Source organism: Sceloporus occidentalis, unplaced genomic scaffold, assembly GCF_023333645.1.
Source record: "Sceloporus occidentalis isolate IW3139 unplaced genomic scaffold, rSceOcc1.0.p SCAF_4, whole genome shotgun sequence".
In the NCBI taxonomy this organism is placed as follows: domain Eukaryota; kingdom Metazoa; phylum Chordata; class Lepidosauria; order Squamata; family Phrynosomatidae; genus Sceloporus; species Sceloporus occidentalis.
Genome location: NW_028316984.1, coordinates 147344449 through 147364819, shown reverse-complemented (window position 1 = coordinate 147364819; position 20371 = coordinate 147344449). Strand labels below are relative to the sequence as shown.

Sequence of the window (20371 nt, the reverse complement as noted above, 5' to 3'; positions counted from 1 at the left end):
GGGTGACCTTGGGCAAGCCTCACTCTCTCAGCCTCCGTGGGTGGCAATGGTAAAAACTCCCTTGGAATAGAATCATAGAATCATAGAGTTGGAAGAGACCGCAAGGGCCATCCAGTCCAACTCCACTCTGCCATGCGGGAACTCTCAATCAAAGCATACCTGACAGATGGCCATCCAGCCCCTGTTTAAAGATGGTGGAATACACTGTGCCAAGAAAATCTCTGGATAGGGTGGTCTTAGGCAGAAACAGAGAGCCACTCCCTAACTGCAGCCTGCTTGCGTGCCTTTGTTCTTTCTGTGATTTCAGTGATTCCCGTGATTCCCGTGATCCTAGCACTTGTTCTGACTCTGCTGTGGTTACATTCGGTTGTTTCAGTGATCACTGGTGGTTCCACGACTGACCACTGCGCAATTCACCCTTTGAGCGGGTGAAAGAACAGAATGAATCACAGTCACTGAAAAGTGGAGCTTGGTGCTCAGGCCAGTCACAGGTCCCACAGTAGTGACTAGTGAGTGTCTCTGGAAAAGTAAGACTTGGGTGTGATTCTGTTCCATTCTCTCTCCTGGGATTCTGGACTGTGGAGCCTGTGAAAGCAGTGAAAGCGGGGTCAACCGGATCTTAGTTTGGCCGTGTGGATGTCACCCCCACCCCACCCCCAATCTTCGTAGCCCTCCCTTCAATCTCAGGGTGACCACACCAGGCAGCCCTCTTTGGCCCGGAGCCTGGAGGGGTCTTCCATTTCTCCAGTTTCTCCATATCCTTTTTGAATTGTGGCGCCCAGAACTGGACACAATATTCCAGGTGGGGCCTGACCAGAGCAGAATAGAGTGGGACTATGACTTCCCTTGATCTAGACACTATACTTCTATTGATGCAGCCTAGAATCGCATTGGCCTTGTTAGCTTCGGCATCACACTGTCCACCTTGTGGTCTACCCGGACTCCTTCCCCAGCTGTCAGTCTCCTTGGGCCAGGTGTCCTCCATCCTAGAGCTGTGCATTTCGCCCGGGGCCATTTCAGCCTCCTCCTTCCACTCTGGCGGCGGCGGCGGCGGAGGCCTCGGGGTCTCTAGTAGCAGCCGAGGAGGCTCTGGGCGTCGGGGGCGGTGGCTCTGCGGAGCAGCGTGGGGCGTCGGGGGGCCGGAGGGCCTTCGGCGGGGGAGCCTGGTCCTGGCGGGGCCCGAGGGGGGCCTTCTTCTTCTTCCTCCTCCTGCTGCTGCTGCTGCTCCCGGGGGAGGCGGAGGGGGCCGGCGGCGGCGGCCCTGAGGGCGCGGACGCAGCCCTTGTGTCCTCCCAGGGCGGCCAGCTGGAGGGCGGTGCGTCCGGCGCGGTCGGGGCGGTCGAGGGCCAGGTGCCCGAGGCGTCGGAAGGCGCGGAGCAGCCACTCCAGGAGGGCCTGGTGCCCGCGGGCGGCGGCGTGCATCAGGGGGCTCCATCCTCGGGCGTCGGGGGCCTGGGGGTCCGCCCCTCGCTGGACCAGGAGCTGGGCGGCCTCCAGGAAGCCCTCCTCGCAGGCCAGGGAGAGGGCGCTGCGCCCGGCGTCGTCGCGGAGGTCGGGGCAGGCGCCGCGGTCCAGCAGCAGCCGCAGGGCGGCCAGGCGCAGGCCCGGCTCCGGCAGCAGCACGGCGGCCATCAGCGGGGTGCGGCCCTGCTCCCCCGCCCGGCAGTCCAAGGGGGCGCCCTCCAGGGCCTCCAGCACCAAGCGCGCCAGACGCAGGCGCCCCGAACGCAGAGCCTCCAGCAGCCTCCGCGTCGAGGCCCCGGGACCCAGGTCCCCCGGAGAAAGCATCCCTTCCTCGGAGCCCTCGGCCCAGGAGACAGAGAGACAGAGAGACAGAGAGGGTGTCTGCTGGCTGAGGGCGTCGGCTAGAAAAGGGCGCAGCTGCGGAGGAGGCGCCCTCCAAGGCCGTCTCCTGGGGCCTTCCTTCCTTCCTTCCTTCCTTCCTTCCTTCCTTCCTTCCTTCCTTCCTTCCCTGTGGGTCTTTTCTTGGGGAAGTCTGTTCGGAGGGCTTTTGCCCCTGCTTTCCCCTCTGAGGCTGAGAGAGTGTCCCCCGCCCAAGGTCGCCCAGTGGGCAGTTCACTAAAGTCGAGCCCCGCCTGGCTTTCCAAGCGCTCGGCCACACGGGCTCCTGCTTCAGACTGAGGGAGGGCGAGCCCAAGGGGAGCCTGTCCCCATCCAGATCAAGGGAAGGGCATTCCACAGCCCCTGAGAATGCGCCCCGAGAAGGAGGGGCGGGGGGCGCCCAGCGGCACTGGAAGCTGAGGGATACAGAGGAGAACGACCGACCAAGACTGGCATCACAAAGCCCACAACTCCTTTGAGCATGCAATGCTTGACTGAATGGCTTTATGATTCCAACCTTGGTCTGTGGTTTTTCCCTGTATTTATCAGCTTTCGGCCTTTCCTTGCCGTCAGGTTCAGTGGGCTGCCAGTGGGCACCAGCCTCAGTCACCAGACTCTCCTTCTCAGTCCATCTTGCTGTCAATGGCAGTGAAATCAGCTTCCACTTAACCTTGATCCTAGGAAGGCTAGCCCTCCTCCAAGCAAGGCCTGCTCAGCTCCTGCAAACTCAGCACTGCACTTCCCTTGATTAAGGCTGCATCTGCACTGCAACATTAATGTAGTTTGACATCACTTTATGTGTATGGCTCAGTGCTATGGAATTCTGGGGTTTATAGTTCTGTGTTTGAGTTAGCCCCCTCTGTCAGAGAGCTCCAGTGCCACAGGGAACTACAGATCCCAGGATCCTATAGCATGGCACCATGGCAGTTAAAGCAGTGTCAACCTGCATTAAGTCTGTAGTGTGGCAGCAGCATAAGTCTATCCACTTGCAATACAGCCTTCGTCTTTTCCTGCTGCCTCTCACTTTCCTAAGCATTATTGACTTTTCTAATGAGGCATCTTGTCTCATTGGATGGCAGAAGTACAATTGCCTCAGTTTGATCATCTTGGCTTCTAGGAAGAGTCCAGCCTTAATTTGCTCTAGGACCCTTCATTTCCCTCTTTGGCAGGCCATGGTATCTGTTGAATTGACTGACCTCCAGCAACACACATTTCAAATAGCTGATTCTCTTCCAGTCCACTCTCTTCACTGTCCAGCTTTTGCAACTGTACCTAGAAATGGAAAATACACTCTGTGCATGAGTGAAGCCCCTACTCAGCGTGGATTACTGAACAGTCACCCAGCAGTAGTGCCACTTGCAGACCAGATGACATGGAACTCAGGCCAATGCACTAGAGAGAGACAGCATTTCAGAAACTGTTCTAAGCTTTATGGTTCTCTTAGAATAACCCTTGAGATCTCTTTCAACTCTATGATTCTGTGACTCCCAAAGTGGGTAACTGTGGCATGACCTGTGTGTGTGTGTGTGTGTGTGTGTGTGTGTGTGCATGCGCGTGTGGGGGGGTACTTTTCTGTTCTTGGGAGCTTCTAGGGGCCACAAAGACTGCCAATAAACAACTCTTCTCAAAGGCCAGAATGTCTTGTTTTGAAAAATACATATTTTTGATCTTGCAAAAACAGGTATTTTTGATGCTGAATTTTTGATGTCGTCATGGCTAGAAGATGAAATGGTAAATTTCAAAGGTGAATTGGTATTCTTGGATGATCCCAGAGAAACAATTCAACCTCTTTGGGGGTGGCATCAAAAAAGGTAACCTCAAGAACTGTGGAGATATCAAAGGCCACAAAAACAGCATTGGGAGCATTGCCTAGTGGTTTGAGCATTGGACTATGGCTCTGGAGACCCGGATTCGATTCCTGTCTCTGCCATGAAACCTATTGGATGACCTTGGGCAAGTCACACTCTCTCAGCCTCAGAGGATGGCAATGGCAAACCCCCTCTGAAGAAACATGCCAAGAAACCCCCATGATAGGTTTGCCTTAGGGTCACCCTAAATGGGAAATTACTTGAAGGCACACAACAGCAGCAAGGCCACATGTCCCAGAGCTGCCCTTTGTCCATCTCCAGCATAGAGTCTGAGAACAGAAAGGACTTCTCCATCAGGTTTTGTGGCTTTCTGGGTATTTACAGTATGTTTGGTTTTCAAATCCTACCACCACAAAAAGGTTGCAGTTGCACATTATAGGATGCAATTTGTTAGCCCAGCAGGGAAGCAAATCTCAGAGTCCTGTCTTCCTCAGGGTGAGATTATTGTTCTTGCAGTTGTGGTTGTTATTGCAGGTCCCCTTTGGGTGAAGCTGGTTTCCCTTTGCTGACTTTCCATGTGGTTCAGCCATCCTCAGAGAGAGACAACAAGGATCAATTAGCATCCTATCTCCTTTCAAAGCATGTACTGTAATGCCCTCAGGAGGTACTGATTATTTGCCAGGTGAAACAGTGCACTTTTTGTTGGTAGCTGCAACAGCCTCTCAACAAAATGTTTCAACCATTACTCAGGAGGGAAATGGTGCCAATACAGCCAAGGAATGGGCCAGATTGGAAAATGATATGACTGTGCCTTTTTTTTTTAAAGGACATTTATTTTTGCTTTAAAAGACACTCCAAATGGATCAACAATGCTGCAGACATGCTTTGGTTTTGTCTCTCACTACCAACATACCCAAAAATCTTTTTAAATAGAAAAAAATTAGTTCAGAATGAAACCAGAAATGACATGTCTGGTCATGTCAAGTGCACCAGTGTAACTTGCTAAGAGTGTGTAAAAATGCAACCTACACCTTTCTGTCCAAGCCTGCCTTTAGAGGAAATCTGGCAAGAAGACAATACACTAGTGGAGGGTTAATGAAGCTAAATAACAATGGTTATCTTCAAATGTGCCTGTATCACATCCGGAGAGTTTCTGGGCATCTTCTTTATTACTACTCTAAAGTGTGTATGTGTTTGGTGGTGGAGGGGAGAAGGAGTGCAGGGATCCAAATGTAACTGAGACAATAGTGGCAATTACCATCTTGACTGGCAAGGGGCATCTTTGGTAGAGAACTCTAAAGACCTTGTAAAACTACAAATGCCAGAATTCCATAGGATGGAACTACAGCACTTAAAGTGGTTCAGACTGCATTATTTCAACAGTATTGATGCACCTAGAGGCAGTGGCAAGGACAACAGTGAGCCCAGCTATTGTTTTGAATGCCTGCTGGACCAAAGGCAGTGGTCTCTCTCTGTGTGTAAACATGACTACGAAAATCACCAGTGCACAGGCCACTTTCCTGATCTTCCATCCCACCATGCCTTTGTTCCTGTATTCAAAACAGACCTCTGCTTTATTTTGTTGCCTTCATTAGCTTCAAGCAGTGATGGCGAACCTTTTTGGTAAGGTGTGCTGGGGGTGGGACTTCTGGGACGGGACTTTCCCCCTCCTCTGAGAGACAGCTAGAAGCCAAGGAAAATTGGGAGGGGGGGTGACAGGCCCGCGCCTGCTCCTCCTGCCTTTCCCTTGGCCTCCAGCTGTCTCTCAGAGACAGCTGGGGACAAGGGCCCATGGAGGGGGGGAGCAATGAGCCGGTGGCCCCTACTCCTCTCCTCGGGGCTTTGCTAGTCCTGAGGTGTCCCTGATAGGACTATCAAGGCCCTGCAGGGAGGAAGAGGAGGTATCCGTCCACCCTCTCCTCCCCGGCTTGCCTTTCCTCTGCCTGAACGGGCTCTCTGGGGCTCTTTCGGGCGGAGGAAAGGGAAGCCGTGGGAGGGGGGGCAGAAAGGACTGGGCACGTGACTCAGACCTTTCCTCCCCGGCTTGCCTTTCCTCTGCCCGAATGGGCTTTGCAGGGCTCTTTCGGGCGGAGGAAAGCAAAGCTGGGGGGGAGGAATGGGCATGCGACCCAGACCCCTCCTCCTTGGCTTGCCTTTCCTCCGCCTGAATGGGCTCCACAGGGCTCTTTCGGGCAGAGGAAAGGCAAGCTGGGGGGAAAGGACTGGGCATGTGGCCCATCCCTCTTCCCACAGACCTGTCCCTGCCCCCATCTATCTCTCTGGGGAGGAGCCACTGGAATGCGCCAGTCGCTCCTCCTGTCCTCACCCTTTTCCCGGCCTCCAACTGTCTGGGAGAGGCTGTGAGAGGGCTGCGAGGAGGAGTCAGACACACCCAACTTTGACTCCTCCTGAGCGCCATTTTTCTGGCTTCCTGCTGTCTCGGAAATGGCAGGGACGAGGTGGTATGGGCACACGCATGCCTCTTCTGCCTTCTTCCTCACCCTGTGCCTGGCGAAATGGCATCATGTGCCATAGGTTCGCCATCACTGAGTAAAGCGTCACATGCAAGGACAGCTTGCATGTGAGGAGGAGGGAAAGGAAGAGCTCACTGACACAACTCAAAACCGACACTGACACAACTCAAAACACAAATTCTTATTTTTTAAAAATAAAATATGATGTTTTAATCTTTGGGAAAATAAATAACATCATGTCTTTGTAAGAGCCAGTTCTTTTAGTGACAGACCTGAATTTGTGAATTAAATGCTGCAAGTGGAGGACGTTTTGACCCATCAAAGCTGTTGTTCCTGAATATCATAATAAATCCACAACCACCCACTCTTCAAGCATTGTGAGAAAAGTGTCCTCTCACTTTTTCGGGACGACTACTAAAACTGATCATATTTCCAGAGGTGACTGCAAACTCTGTATCCTTAGAGGGCTGGGAATACATAGACCCAGATCCAGAAATGCTGTCATTAAAATAGTGCTAAAGCCTAGGATTCATTTTCATGTATGGGGTTCTTTTGGATGAGGAAAATGCTTCCTCTTCTGTTGCTTTCATATCCTGCCAGAAGCAAGTGTTTGGTGGCACCATCACCAAATAAATACAGTTGCCCTTCCGTTTTACAGGGAATCCATTTCAGATCACCCCACAAAAATGGAAATTCACCTATATTCAAGCCCCACTGGCTTGAATTGCAGTGCATGCCCCATTTTGTCCCTCTCCATTTGCCGCCCGTGAATGGATGAGGGACACGGACTTCAAGTTCATGAAAACAGGGGCGACTGTATACACAGTGGAAAATAGGATGCTGGTCTAGCTGGACCATTGTTCTTCTGACCCAGCAGTGCGCTTTTATGTGTTCTGCCTTCATCAAGTGTCATACTTCATTTGAGTATCTGGACTACAGATCCTGTTAGTCAATGTGAATAGAAGCTTCCCTTGTTAATCAAAATTTCCAGATATTCACAGAGACCATGAAGTTCTTATAAAAGGCATCCCATTAAGCTCCATGACTGAAACAAAATTTAAAAATCAAGAATCCTGAAAATAAGAGTCAAGTGGAATCTCACAATCTGCTCTCCTGAACAGCGGTTGATTCCTCCTCTTCTCTAGCATTCTCAGCCATCTGCACTTCATGCTTTAGGGTTTCAGGCATCAGATTGTTTCCTTGAAGTGGCTCCTCTGACTCCTGGTTTCCCTCACTGGCAGCATTGAGAGCTTCTTCCTTTGTCATATCAGCTTCCAGAGGGAAACAGACCTTCACACAGTTCTTCACTAAGTCTTGAACTTCTGCATTGAGCGATTTCACTTTTCCTTCATACTCTGCAAAGGCCTCCTGCTGCAGCTGAACAGAGAGATGTGGCAAGTCAATAACTGAGAAAAACCATATTGCTGGGTTGCTGCTTGCTGACAATGCTTAGAGCCTAACTGTGTGGCTTCCAACAGAGTTCCTTTTCTGGGATTCCAGCTGCCCCAGTCCCCCATGCTGGCTGGGGGATTTGGGGAGGTTACATTCCCAAGAAACAACTTTCCCAATTTCTGGCTTCCGGTCAGTTAACTGAGGGCTGTTGTTAAGAATCATACAGGAGAAAAAGTATTATAAAATGACAGTCAGTCATGGGGGTTGTGGAATTTTCTTAAGATCATCATAGGATTAAACTTCTCCTTTCCATTTGTAGAGAGGGGAGGTGGGATCAATCCAAATTACACACTTACTCCCGAATACCCTTCAGAAATATATGAACAAGACTCTAGCTCTTTCTACTTGATAACACAACTGCATCTTCAGGGATGTTAAGGCGATGTGAATGTTGCCTAATACTGTATGTGCAGAGTTCTCATTCACAGCAAATAGGCTGAATAAAATGGGTTGGGAATGTTTGACCTTCCAGCTGGTTTTGACTAACAATTCCTATCAGTTTTAACTAGGGATATAATTCTTTGTTAATTTAATTTTTGAGGAAGCAATGATTACTTTAGCAATTATCTTCCCACTGTGAGAAAGTCTGCAAAATCTGCATAGATTTTGAAGACTATTTACAGCTTAGGACTGATTCTGTGCACAATTTGCATGCTTTTTTGTGCATTAAAAATTATACTTTTGTGCATACATATTATTTTCTGGCAGAAAATGCTGCCAGAACCCATCAGTCTAGGATTCTCCTCATCAGGATTTCCTAACACCTGGAGCATAGTTTTTTGTGGGTTTTATGGGCTATGAGGTCATGTTCTAGAAGAGCTTATTCCTGATGTTTCACCAGCAGCTGTGGCTGGCATCTTCAGGGAATGCTGGAATGGAAGAAAGTAGGTTATGTATACTGTTGGTTGAGAGGAAGTGATTTGCATGTTAATGTGTGTATTGTCCTGTTGTTGAATGGCAAGGCCTACAGGGTGTCCATTTACCTACTAATCCATTGTCTCCTGGGAATCCCCCTCACCCTGGGTGGTTTTCACCTCTTTCCAATCAACAATATATGTACCTCACTCTCTTCCATTCCAGCATTCTCTGAAGATGCCAGACACAGCTGCTGGCAAAACATCAGGAATAAACTCATCTAGAACCCAGCCTCATAGCCTGAAAAACTCACCAAAAAACTATGGATTCTGGCCATGAAAGCCTTCGACTTCACACCTGAAGCATACATTTTAATCATTTTTTTCATCCCCCCCCCCCCCCAAATATTCTTTCCATCTTTAATTCTAGCAAGTCTGGCTAACTTCAGTTGGAGGTGCAGTCCAAAAATACTGGAGAAAGGTTTGGGCAGAATTGCCCATTCCAGGCCTAATGATCTTGGGATGTACTTGAAACCTTTGATAGCCATCTTGTATTACTGGCTCACTAAATGACTATACAATGCATTTGGTGTTCATTTGTTGTGAAATACCTGGTTTTCTTTTTCCTTGATCTTTTCTACACAGGCTGTTTGCTTTGTTTCCAGTATTTGCTGATACCTAGTCTGCTTTTCATTCATCTTGGAGAAAGAACAACCACGATATATATGTTAAAAATAATCATCTTCAATATAACTGTATAAATAAAAAATTATAACTAACCCATCTACCAACCCTACCTTCTCTGCTAAAAGAGGTATAATTAAGAACTGTTATGAGACACACAGAGCAGTAGCACACCTGTTACCACCAAGCCTATTGGTCTTTTGGTAACTAACACCAATGTCAACTCCTGATTTTGCCAAGTTGAGTTAGATGTCATGATAAATAAACAGTAATGCTTTTATATGAAGATTGCCCTAACTAGATGTCCTCTAGATGAACTATAACTCTTGTTCTCCTTGCTGGGAATGATGAGATATGAGATATGCAAGTCAGATCTGGAGGATGGAACATAGGAGCAAGCTGTTCCATGTCATTATCCAGGGTTTGCTACATGCAGGAATGTGGCAGGGCACGGCTGAATCCTGTAAGCATCAGACCTATGCTAGATGAGCCATATACCACCCTCTGACTTACTGAACAGCCTCTGAAGTTTCACTTCCTCAAACTGCCATTCCTTGCTTTGTAGGGAGCAGATAGGATCACAGAGGCATTGGGCCCCATCTCTGTAGGCACACACAAAATGATTACAGCAGTGCTGAGACCTTTAGAGAACCCAGGTGAATCTTGGTGCTGATGTCATCATTCATGTTCCGGCTACGGGGAGAAGCTTCTATGATACTGCCCACTCCATATAAAGCAAGGGATGTTTGAGGAGGGGGGCTTCAAAGGCTGTTAAGTAGTCAGGGGCCAATTTGGGCATTGTGGAAGAAGGAAGAAAACACCAACTTCTGACACAGGTGTATACGTCCCTAACAGGATGCCAGCCTATATGTGTTACTAGTGTTGCAGAAGTACCTGATGAGAATATCTTTATAGCTAAACAATCATCCCCATGCCCAGTGTTGGTGGGGAGTGAGGATATATTACAAGGGACATCCATGTGTGTGTGTGTCAGGAGCCCTGCATGCTGGGAGTCGGGACACTGCTTTGAAGGGTATCATTCTGCCTATGGAGAATTGATAGGCAGAAAGTTACCACTACTAGTGTTGCAAAGGAAAGAAGGGAATATCTAAAGGAAAAAAGGGAATATTTGCCATGTGAAAATGTCATCCTTGGCTGTCTACGCCACATGGAATCATTATAAATCTGTGAAAGAAGGCTTCATTTTAGTTGGTGGATCTGGCTGGTGAAATCTATCACTCAAAGGTGAAAGAGAGGTTCCTGAAAAACACTCACCTGTTTGACCGTCTGTACTACTTCCTGGATGTGGGCATTATTGATTTCTTTCTTCAGTCTTTAGACAAAAAACAACACCATATCAGGAATTAAATTTTATAGATTTCTCATCTAGAGAAGAAAGGCTTCAAGATAGGTAATGGTATTCTCACTGCTACCTACTTAAAAATTAAATTGACAGAATTTACATATAGAACATTAAAGGTATACCTCATGTTTACAAAAGGCATTAGACTGTAGTTCAATGTCATAAAACAAAGGTGAGAATCATGTAGCCCTCCAGATTTTGCTTGAACCACCATATTCAGAAGGTTTTGCCAAGCACAGCCAAGGATGAGGAATGCTGAGAGTTGTGGTTCAACAACATATGGAAAGTTACATGATTCCTACTCTTGCCATTTATTGCCATTGTTCTAAACATCACGATGACTCTGATTTTGACATCCCTATCACAGGTTTCTTGATAAGATTTATTCAAAGGAGGTTTGCTATTGCATTAGAGTAGGGATGGGCACAGTGTGGATCATGGGATGCATGTGGCTTCTGGACCCCACCATTGTGGCCACTATATTTTGAGAACAAGATTCAGTATTATGGGTAGCTCTTTTAAAAATTTCCCACTGACAAGTCACCAGATATCAGAGCACAGATATTAAGGATAAAGCCCTCTCAGTTTTATTTAGAACACTATTACAGTCAGTCTTTCATAAATGTGAACATCTCAGTGGGAAACCAAATAACATAAACTGAACAAATACTTTATTTGCTGTCACTGCAGCAAAGACAAGAACTCTGTCAAAGCAAATGCAGTTAACTTGTAACTAGACTTTCTGGAATTTTACAGTGCTTAACTTTTGTTTTGTAATGGTACCTGGCAATGCCTTTTATGCTATCTTCTAATAGTTTTCTTTTTCTGTTGTTACAACCTAGAGACAGTCTATTCAATGCTGTCTGGAGGAAGCAAAGATAGAAATTGGAGTCCAAAAGATCTGGAAAACATCAGGTTGGGGAAGGCTGCTTTAAATCATATTTCACTTAACAAGAACAAAGTACAGTGAACCTGTTGTGTTTGAACCAACCCTACCTTCCCACGTGAACCTGAAGGCTTTTATAGCCATCATCCATAGTTTTTTGTGGATTTTTTAGGCTATGTGGCCATGTTCTAGAAAAGTTTATTCCTGACATTTCACCAGCATCTGTGGTTGGCATCTTACAGATTGCTGGCATGGAAGTGAGTGGGGTCACACAGTGTATATAGACCCCACTCACTTCCATGTCAGCAATCTCTGAAGATGCCAGCCACAGATCCCAGTGAAACGCCAGGAATAAACTGTTCTAGAACATGGCCACATAGTCCGAAAAGCCCACAAAAAGCAACCTTTCCACCTCTGAGACATTTGCAAGGAAGAGTTCAGAAGCTTTTCCATGAGCCATAGTTTTAACATGTCAGGTAAATCCTAAACTGTATGTAATGTTTACTGTTTTGTTTAAACCAGTGGCAAGAAACTCTGGCCTTCCAGATGTTCTTGGACTACAACAACTACTACAACACAACACTGGCTATGCTGCCTAGGTTTCATGAAAGAAGTAGGCCAAAAATATCTAAAGGGCCACAGTGTCCTATCCCTGATTTATACAAGCCAGCTTCAAAACCCATTGCAACATTTACTACAGTTTATTGGTCTGATGATGAACTATGGTTAAATGAAAACAGAAAGCAAACCTTCCAAATTCTTCCTTATGGCCAGGCCACACCAGAACAGAAGAGGGAAGGAGGAAACATGCCAACATGGGGCTTGCTGCTGATTGTTCTCACCATGCAAAATTATGATTTAGCATGTCCGGTCCCACCTGTGGTTTTCAAGCTAGAAGATGCCCTTAAGTGAGGAGAATGGCATCCAGTTGACACCTAGCACACCTAGCCCTGTGAAACAGTCATTTAGTGTAGGAAAATTCCAAAGTGTTCAGGATTTCTCCCAAATTACCTTTCCTGAGCACCCTTGTCTGTGGTATTCTTAGTCATAGTCTGGATTTTGTCCAACCTCTTTGCCTCTAGTTTCTTCTTCATTTCCTTAGTGTCACTGCAAAGAATAATATCTGTTAAAATTTATTAATTTCAGCAATAACAGTGCTTTTGTTTTAAAAAATCAAGACATAATGTATTGAAGTGTTTCAGTCAGGAGGCACAGACTGACCAAAAAAAAAAAAAAGGCATGACTTGAAGCTCTTTGTTTACGGGACTGGAAATGTTCCTTGCCTGAGGCAAATGAGCCCACTGGGACAAGAGGAAATGCACATACGGTATTTGCAGGTTACATCATGCAAATCCCTTCTGGTAGTTGTCTATCATTTTATATTTTTGGCTTCCTTTTAGCACTGATTGATCAGACTGCTATTGCTCTGTTCAGCTAGTCAGATGACAGAGTCAGGGTTCAGTGGCGTCACTAGGGTTGGCGTCACCCAGTGCGGTAACTCATGGTGTCACCCACCCCCATGGACCTCCTTCCATACCACACCATACCCTTAGTAATGTTTTTGGTACTAATGTTACTCATAAAACATAATTCCCATATATCACTGAATGTCATGGCAATAGTTGTGACATAAACAAATAGCAAATTTAAAATTATATTTTTAAATACTCATATTCACAGTCTAAACATATTTAGATGTACATAGTTTCATGCGGTTAAAATGAAGTTTGTAAAATGTGATGTCTTTACAGAAAAAAATTAAAAGACTATAGAATTAACTTCTATTTTTAATTACATTTTTAAATTAAAATTATTATTTTTTAAAAAAACTGGGGCCCTCTCGTTCTTCTCCTATTGAGCCTCACCCCACTCACACCATCTCTTCAGTGTTTTAAAAGGACACTGGTGAACATCTCAAGCCATTTCTGCCTAAAGGCAGATGTTTAGGTAGCAGTGGTGTCATCCCCTCTCGGGATGTCACCTGGTGTGGCTAACATACTCCTAATGACACCCCTGGATTAAACTTATTGTGCATTGTCCAGCAATAAGACCTTTCCCATTTTTGTTTCTTTACTTATAACTAAGCACATAGCATCTGCTCCAGATCAGATGAGCACCTGCTGAAAAGAGACCTAAATCTGCACTATCCAAGCCAGGTTTGCCCCCTGCGTTGCCCACATACCGTTAAAAAAAAATCATACCAGTTTAGGGAAGATAGGTCCTTCCCTTATTTGCACACACTGGGCCTGATGTGGAGACAAATCTCTCTTGCTTGCATACGAGTAAAAGAAGAACAGCTCCTAGAACTGGATTCTGCACATTTAATGTAATGTCTAGTCTAACCCTAAAATTAATGTCCTGATTCAAAGGACCACTCATAGAGTGACCAGGACTGCATGCATGGTGTCCCTTCAGAATAACTCTAGACTCTCTGCCAGGTACAATTCAGCCTGAAGAGTAGGCCAGTGTTTTGCTTTGCTTTTTAATGGTGCAGTCCCCAGATGTTCAGAAGACTGTACATGCAGGCAGTTTCCATGTGCCCCTAGTTAAATCAAGGTATAGACATTTTTAACTGTACATGTATTCAAATATTTTGTATCCTTCTGAACCTTTTAAAACATGTATTTCTAAGACAACTAAGACAGAATTAAAGCAAGACAGGCAAAATCTATTCCCCTAATGGTGTCTCCACAGATTTAAATTGATTCAATGCATAGTTTGGTTGGCTTATCCAGAGAGACGGCTTGGGACATTTAATTGCTAAAGTGAAATCAACAGATTCTTGCATCTGAGATAGATCTTTTAAGTTGTCAGAGACATTGATCCACTGTGCGTATTAATACATTATTTGTATGATTTTCTGCATGTAGCAGATTGCACATATCAAGGGATTTTTCCTATCCCCATTCCCAGGAGGCTGTATATTATGTTGAGCAGCTGAGGTCCAAACCTATCTTGTAACAGTGAGCGGTTTTAAATATGGAGACAAAGGACAAATAAAGAAAATGATGGAATGTATGTCTAATTGTGCAGTACAAAAGTATCAAGCAAGAAAATGGGGGAATGCATTGGAAACTTATAGTGTGGGAATCAATGAAAAATTAAGCCATTCAAAGTTAATGAGTTAAATGCTGTAAAAAACAGTATATATTATTTCATTATGTATCTTTCCTGGAAAAGTCAGATCTGGCCACAATGGTACATGCCTTGGTTATATCCTGCCTGGATTACTGTAATGCACTCTACGTTGGGCTGCCTTTGAAAAGTGCTCAGAAACTTAAACTGGCCCAAAGAGTTGCAGCCAGGCTGTTAGCTGTTAGGAATTACACAACCTTGTTGCAACAACTCCACTGGCTGCCAGTTCATTTCCAGGCACAATTCAAAGTGCTGGTTTTTACCTATAAAGACCTATATGGCTTGGGTCCAGGCTATTTGAGGCACCATATCTCCCTGTATGAGTCCCCCAGAGGATTGAGATCACCTGGAGAGACCCTTCTCTCTGTCCCACCTGTCTCAGGTGTGTTTGGTAGAAACAAGAGAGAGGGCCTTCTCAGTGGCTGCTCCCAAACTTTAGAACTCCCTCCCTAGGGAGGCCAGGATGGCTCCATCCCTGCTGTCCTTCTGGTGGCACACAAAGACATTTTTGTGCCAGCAGGCCTTTGCAAACTGATAAGGACTGGGAATGTTGTCCCAATGAAATTTTAAGGTTTATATTTTTAGCATATTCTATTTTAACTCATAACTGTTTTAACTTTTAAAATGGCTTAATTGTTTTTTAAATTTTATATTTATACATTTTAATGCTGTATTGTTTTTAAATTGTATTGTTTTAAATCTGCTGTTCACTGCCTTGAGTCCTGATATTGGAAGAAAGGTGAGGTATAAGAAAATAATAAGAACAACAAGAAGAACAACAATAAAAATACCTTTCACAGGACTCTTTTAGTGCCTTCAGCTCAGATGCTTGCTTTTCTCTTGCAAGTTCTATTATTTTAGCAAATTGCTGTTTTAAAATAAAATTAAAACACAGGATACAATGTCAGGTTTTCATTCTTCATTTATTATCCTTTTGCAGATTAAGTGTTGGATCCTGAATGGCCCTTCTATTTTCAGAATTATTAGACCAAGATCCTCCAGAGGCTTCTGCTGGAATATTGGTTGTCCCCTTTCCACTTTTTCACTTACCATGGTTTCAGACAAGGGTATTTCCCAACCTTAACCAAGAACTTCTGGGAATTGAAGCTGCCTGCTTGCAAGTTAAGCTCCACATATGCTATGGTCTTTCCCCACCTCCAAGCCCTCTGCAAATTTTTTAGTGAAAAGAGAGAGCTGCAGTGGGAAGGAAGAAACAAGAGAACACCCTCCCCCAATATTTTGAACCCCCATATCTTGAACTTGCCACAAAATGGGTCTTGTAAGCTTTTGCTACCACCTAGAGTGAATTAGTCTAGTGACTTGGGATACATTTTACATCAAGCATATGTGTGACCTATTTATGTGAAAGGACCTGGATGACTACTGTAACAAGGGGTTAGGTGGGGTGATTCATCTCTATTCATACCCAAGAAGCTACAGAGTTAAACTCACACAAGTTTGGCAAGGATTGTTCGTTATAGGAATGGTACAAGCCTGAGAAATAAGGGAGAAATCTTTGTCTTCTTAGGCTTCATTTAGTATAAGCTTCCGCACCTGGAGAGATGTCCAAGGTCAGTTGATAACTGAGTTGGGAACATGACTTTCAAAAAAGTGTGATTGGATGACCTGTCCTATGGTATAGACACACAGGTGCACTAACTAGTACAGAAGTGTAAAATTACATATAGAGCAAGAAACTTTGCACATATAAACAAGACTTCTTGGGCTATGCTCAGAGAGCTTCAACACAGACCTTAGACTATGGGCCAATGAGAGATTTCTCTGCTGTTGTACCAGGACTCCCAGAAGCTGAACGGAGAATGTGAGTCTGTCCAGCTGCTTTTTCTGTATCCTTTCTATATATATTTTTCTGTGCAATTTGGCAATAAAGCTGTAAATCTTTCCCACAGGTGTGGATTATTGTATTTTGAACCTCCTGCCTTTGGCAAAACAATATGTAAACTTGCCAGAAAAAACACAAAACAAAACAAAACAAAACAAAAAATGGGTGAGAAGCAGTAGACACTGTTCTTCCAAACAAATCTATATAATCAGTGAAAGGACAGCATCTGAGATCTTCTGCTTGCCATTCTCACAGGGTGACTTTCATGCAAAAGTGTCACAATGTTGTCAGAGCTATCTACACTTTGCAGCACTGTATTCTATTTTGACTACCTTCATACTTTCATACCCAAAAATGTGTTGAAATATAAACTTTATCACAAGGGGGAGCCAAATTCACATATTACCAAAAACAAATAAATGCTAATATGAGCTCAGCTCCATCTATGGCTTCTGACAAAATTGAAAGTCAGGAATGTTGACATAAAGTTCAGAGGTTTGAAACCATCTGTAAAGTCTAGGGGTACATCTACACTCTAGAAATAATGCAGTTTAACACCACTTTAACTGCCATGGCTCCATCCTACAGAATACTGAGATTTGTAGTTTTGTGAGGCACTAGCACTTGGGCAGAAAAGGCTAAATATCTCACAAAATTACAAATCCCAGAATTCTACAGCATTGAGTCATGACAGTTAAAGAAGTGACAAGCTGCATTAATTCTGCAATGTAGAAGCAATCTGAGTGTATATAATGTGTACAATATGTAATGCTGTCCTAGTGAATTATACCAGGCCTCTACTAGGAAAAAGATCTTATCATGATAGATATGTATAGAACTGTCAATATGATAGATATGTGTAGAACTGCTCAACAACTTTCCGAGATGCACAACATCACAGTATGGTTCTATGTCTACCGAGAAGTGGACTATGCCTCCAGTTCAAACATTTTACTCTTCGGGTACATTTTCATTTTAGAAAGTGTTGTAGTTTAAAAGCCTTTAAATCAGGAGTGAGAATTGACAATAGTTCAGAATTGTAATCCTTAGTATTTCTCATTATTGGCTGTGCTGACTAGGGCTGCCAGGAGTTGCAATCCACTAACACCTGGATGGTTGCACAATTCCCACTCCAGTTTTAAACCCTCTTTTATTTCCTATTACTGATTAGAGATAAAAGCAGATTTTCCCTGTATCAAACTGAAAAAGAGCTGCCCTCTTTTAGTTTCAAGAAAGGAATCTTTGGGTCTTATCTCCAATCAGTGATGAGAGATAAAAGCAGGAGCTTTCTGCACAGCAAAGAAGAAGGAATGAGCATGGCCTGTGGCAGCTTGCATATCAAATGGAAAACTGCTGCTTGTCAGATCCAGCCCCTGGTTCCCCATATCTGATCTACTGATTGTGCTTGTGTACAGATATGAAGTTCATGGACAATAGTAAGTTGTGCGTCCCTAGAACAGGAGGATACACCTCAGTTCAAAGTCTATAGAAACATTTTCTCTCCCCCCCCCCCCCCCCCAATACTTCTATGTCAGGGTAGCTGTCAAAGTACCAAAAAGCAGATGTTCCATTTGTACCTGCATCTGCCTCCTGTACTTGTGCTAAAATATGCAAAAAGAAGAGGGAACTAGTTCATACATTCCTCCATAGTGAGATACATGAATCTCACACAGTTTTAGAAACTTCATCTCCACGTGGAGGAAATGTGCATTTGTCCTTGGTACATTACACCAGAAATGTAAGAGGGGGAACTTGCAAATCCACTTTTTGCCAGCTTTTACTTGTACCATGTGCATAATCTGTCAGCCAGTAATTCTTTATTGCACAACAATTGCATTACCTTACAATATGGGCACTTAGTCTTCTTTGACATTGTACTCAGTTATAATGTGACAATGTGAGTTGGGTTCATGCAATAGCTTTTGGGAGCTCTCTGTACCTATCAATTAAGATCTCTGGCAGCTCTTAGCTGAGCATTCTTGCCAAGAGTGGGGTAGTGGGTGGCTACAAGAGACAAAGCATTTTTAGTGGTGGCTACGTAGCTGTGAAAAGCCCATGCAAAAGAGGATCTCCTGCTTCGGTGCCATAGCCATCTTGAGTCCCTGTACCGGGAAGAAGGTGGGATATAAATAAATAGAATAAAAATAATAATAATGTGAGGCAAATACTTGGTATTTTCCAAAGCCTTTGAACCAGCTCCAGCTTTAAACTGTTGTTGATAATCTACATTGGCTACTTAAGTTATGTTTGTGTAATTTAACATATCCTGGATTTATGACAGGGAGCTTCAGACTGTTACAGTCTAACTCCTTGGTGGGAGGGAGATGGAAACTTCATCCTTCTTGTGCCCAAGCGGGAAGCTAAACAGATCTCCTTCACTTGCTCTGACTGCTAACTGTTAAGGTGGGCTAGAGTGATATTTCTGTAGTTTTATAGTAAAATATGTATTCTTACTGAAAAAAGAGCAGTTACGGATTCGTAACTCTAGGTTACGAATTTTTAACTGCAACACAGAATGTCAGCGTTTTTATGCTGTATTATGCTTTTCTTGTTGCTTTTGTTTTGTTCTGTATTGTACTTTTCTTGTCATTATTCAGCTTCTAATTGTTTTCTTTCATTTTATGAGCTGTCCTGAGAACTTTGTTATAAATGTAAGCAAGTAAGAAAATAAATAAATGTCAATACACATATAAATGAACTCCAATTCTATGTCCCAACTGAGTCAACACTTATGTAAATTCCAATAATTCAGTGGGTCTACTTTAGTAATGCATAGGCTATACCTCGGTGACATGCTGCTCTTTCTTCTTCCGAATGCAATCATATTGCTCTTCTCCTAGCTGAATTAGTTCTCCCTCCAGCTTCTCTTTCAGCTCCAACACTCTGTTGTCAGGATTCTCTGTTATCTCCCCAGCATTCCTGCTCTCATCCAAAGGTAACCTCCTGCAACTTCAGAGACAGAGGAACAAATCTAATTGTACAGCAAGGACCCATACTGCTTGAAGTACAGTAACTATAGTATTACCATTAGATGATATGTCATCTTCTATATGTCTGAGTGGGCAACCGAGTGCCCTACATATTTTTTGGACTGTAATGCCTTTAACCTCAGCCAGAAAGACCCTTGATCTGTAATTGTAGGACTTCCAGTCCAAACCATCTGAAGGGCACCAGCATGCCTGCCTTTGCTATATAATCTGTAGGCAGATCAGTCACTAATGGAGTCATCATTAATCTTCTATCATTACTTGATCTATTGCTTTATTCCTATGCAGGTGTTACAGCTCTCAGTTTAAGCCACGGGTGGGTAACTGGGGGAGGTTAAAAGGAGAAAAAACATTCATTTCTTTGTCCCCAAATGCTTCTGAATGCTCTCTAGAAGCTATGGGGTGCATTTTTGCCATGTTTTTGGCCCTCATGGGCGATTTTAGCTCCAGGAGAGACCTTTTTTTTAAAGCTGGTGGGTCTTGGGGAGGGGGCACAAAAATGGCCCTAGGGTCTGCACCTTGTCCACCCCTGCATTAAGCTGTACTGTTGTTGAGTAAACATCCTCTAAACACACTGATACATCAAAGTATTTGTGACTGAATCACTATGCAAAATAATTTGTTGATTTGCTTCAGTGGGCTGAATAGTGCTTTTTGTTGTTTTCTTCTTTGTCCTTGTGGTGCTCTTCATCCATTTAATTGCATACCTAAGTAGCAACTTGGTATACTGCTGGGAATAAATCTGGAATTTCCACTCACCTGTCAACAATGGCTTCTCATACTGCTACTTTTTAAAGCACTAAGATTAAATAAATGGGTTTTTAAAAGTTATAAAATCCATATTAGTGCAATACCTTCACTTGGCCTAATAAAATCATGTTTGAGAAAAGAATGACGAGGAAACCAAACCAAAAAAAATAAAAATAAAAAAAAATCAGGTTTCAGTAATAACCAATTTTGGACCATTAAAATGTTGGTTGAGAACCTGCACTAGCAGTTATAGCTATAGAGATGTAGCTATGGAGACATAGCTACATCTCCTG

General features: G+C 44.2%; 2 protein-coding genes across 3 annotated transcripts in view; both read right to left on the bottom strand.

Annotated features, from left to right (window-relative positions):
* Window positions 1–1068: 1068 nt before the first annotated feature.
* Window positions 1069–1788, bottom strand: ANKRD63 (ankyrin repeat domain 63). The gene has a single exon (XM_089523156.1). The coding sequence runs from the start codon at window positions 1786–1788 to the stop codon at window positions 1069–1071; it is 720 nt and encodes a 239-aa protein (XP_089379282.1).
* Window positions 1789–6368: 4580 nt separating this feature from the next.
* Window positions 6369–20371, bottom strand: part of PLCB2 (phospholipase C beta 2) — a 70288-nt gene continuing 56285 nt past the window's right edge. For both annotated transcript variants that reach the window (XM_089523536.1, XM_089523535.1), the window contains exons 27-32: window positions 19125–19290; window positions 15290–15366; window positions 12375–12470; window positions 10390–10447; window positions 9042–9128; window positions 6369–7501 (exon numbers count right to left, since the gene is read on the bottom strand). In XM_089523536.1, the coding sequence (XP_089379662.1) occupies window positions 7223–7501; window positions 9042–9128; window positions 10390–10447; window positions 12375–12470; window positions 15290–15366; window positions 19125–19290 (763 nt within the window). In that variant the 3' untranslated portion in view covers window positions 6369–7222. The remainder of the gene's footprint in view (window positions 7502–9041; window positions 9129–10389; window positions 10448–12374; window positions 12471–15289; window positions 15367–19124; window positions 19291–20371) is intronic.